The sequence below is a fragment of the Aptenodytes forsteri genome, unplaced genomic scaffold (genome assembly GCF_000699145.1).
Source record: "Aptenodytes forsteri isolate BGI_AS27 unplaced genomic scaffold, ASM69914v1 Scaffold563, whole genome shotgun sequence".
NCBI lineage: Eukaryota > Metazoa > Chordata > Aves > Sphenisciformes > Spheniscidae > Aptenodytes > Aptenodytes forsteri.
In genome coordinates, this window is record NW_008795318.1 from 689,751 (window position 1) to 691,131 (window position 1,381).

At 66.5% G+C, this 1,381-nt stretch overlaps 1 protein-coding gene across 1 annotated transcript in view; it reads right to left on the reverse strand.

Moving 5' to 3' along the window:
• SLC9A3R1 (SLC9A3 regulator 1) overlaps nt 1-1,381 on the reverse strand; it is a 13,440-nt gene that overhangs the window by 8,074 nt on the left and 3,985 nt on the right. Inside the window, exons 3-4 of the mRNA XM_009279697.1 lie at nt 1,288-1,356; nt 321-474 (exon numbers count right to left, since the gene is read on the reverse strand). Coding sequence (XP_009277972.1) covers nt 321-474; nt 1,288-1,356 — 223 coding nt within the window. The remainder of the gene's footprint in view (nt 1-320; nt 475-1,287; nt 1,357-1,381) is intronic.

The following is a 1,381-nucleotide window of genomic DNA, read 5'->3' on the forward strand; positions in this document are numbered from 1 at the left end:
AGAGCTGAGGCTGCAGAGGAGTGTGAAGGGCGGCTGCTGCCTGTTTGCTCCCTGACCCATAAACCCTGCCAAAGCGCAACCCCGGGCCATAAACCTGCCTTCCCACAGAGCCCACGTCAGCCCCACTGCCCCGGCATGGGGCCCTCGGCCAGGCAGGGAGATGCCAAAGCCGGGTAACCCTGCCTGGCCCCAGGTTGATGAGACCTCCACCTCCCAGGGGTCAGGAACTCCCCCAGCACACCCAGGTTTGGTGACAAGGTGACACAGAGCCGGCAGAGGTGGCACAAACCCCCCTCCCTGCAGCACAGCCCCCAGCCCACCTGCCAGGTGCTTCTCAGAGGGCACCACTTTGCACTTCTTGAAGAACTCATCCGTGAGGATGTCCGCCACCAGTAGCCTGGTCTCGTCGCCGCCCGCCTTGATGGCTGCCACCACGTCGGTGTGCTGCTTGCCTTCCATGCACACCCCGTTCACCTGCGGGCATGGCACCACGTCACCGCCGGGGCCAGGGGACATCCATCCCTTGGGAGCTCCACGGAGGGGCCAGGTACCAGCCTTGGTACCAGTCACAACCCCAGCACGGCCACCCCACAGCCCCCACGGGTATCCACAGCCTCACAGGGATTAGCAGTGAAGCCAGCAAAACCTCATTAAAAGCAGATTTTCCTCTGAGTGATTAGCACAGGATCATACGGGCAAAGCTGGCAGAGCGCGCCCGGCAGGGCACGGACCCAGGGCTGGTGCAGGAGATGGGCAGCACGGGCAAGGCACAAATCCCTCGTGCCATGGCATGGTCCCCAGAGACCCCAGCGCTTCGCCCCAAAAGAGGCAGCAGCCCCACGGCCTGGTAAGCAGCAGGGCTGGGGCTCGGCCGGTCTTTGCCCTCACGGGTCACCATCCCACCTGGCACAAACCCCGTCCACACCCCGGTCACGGCCGGCAGCAGGGCTTGGGGCCATCGTGCACCTTGTCCTCAGCCTGCCCCACCCCAGGGACAGCCCAGGGACACTCCTGCTCCGGGCAGGGGACAGTGCTACTGCCACTTAACCCACAGACAGCTAATTAGTGCTCAGCCCCAGCCCTCTGCGGTGCTTCTTCCCACCGCCCGCCCGGCTGCGCCCGTGGGTGGGGACCGGCAGGCTGGCACAGGTCAGGCAGCTGCACCGTGAGGCACTGCCAGCACCGGGGACACCGCGCACCTTCCTGGCAAAGGGCACCTCCCTCCTGGGCACCGGCATATGAGGGAGAGCCGAGCTTTTCAGGGACACCCCCCCTGCCCCGGCATACCTCGATGATGCGGTCGTGGGGGGCCAGCCCCGCCGCCTCGGCCGGCGAGGCGGGGGCAACAGCGCGCACCTACTGCCCCCGGCGGCCCTTGCCC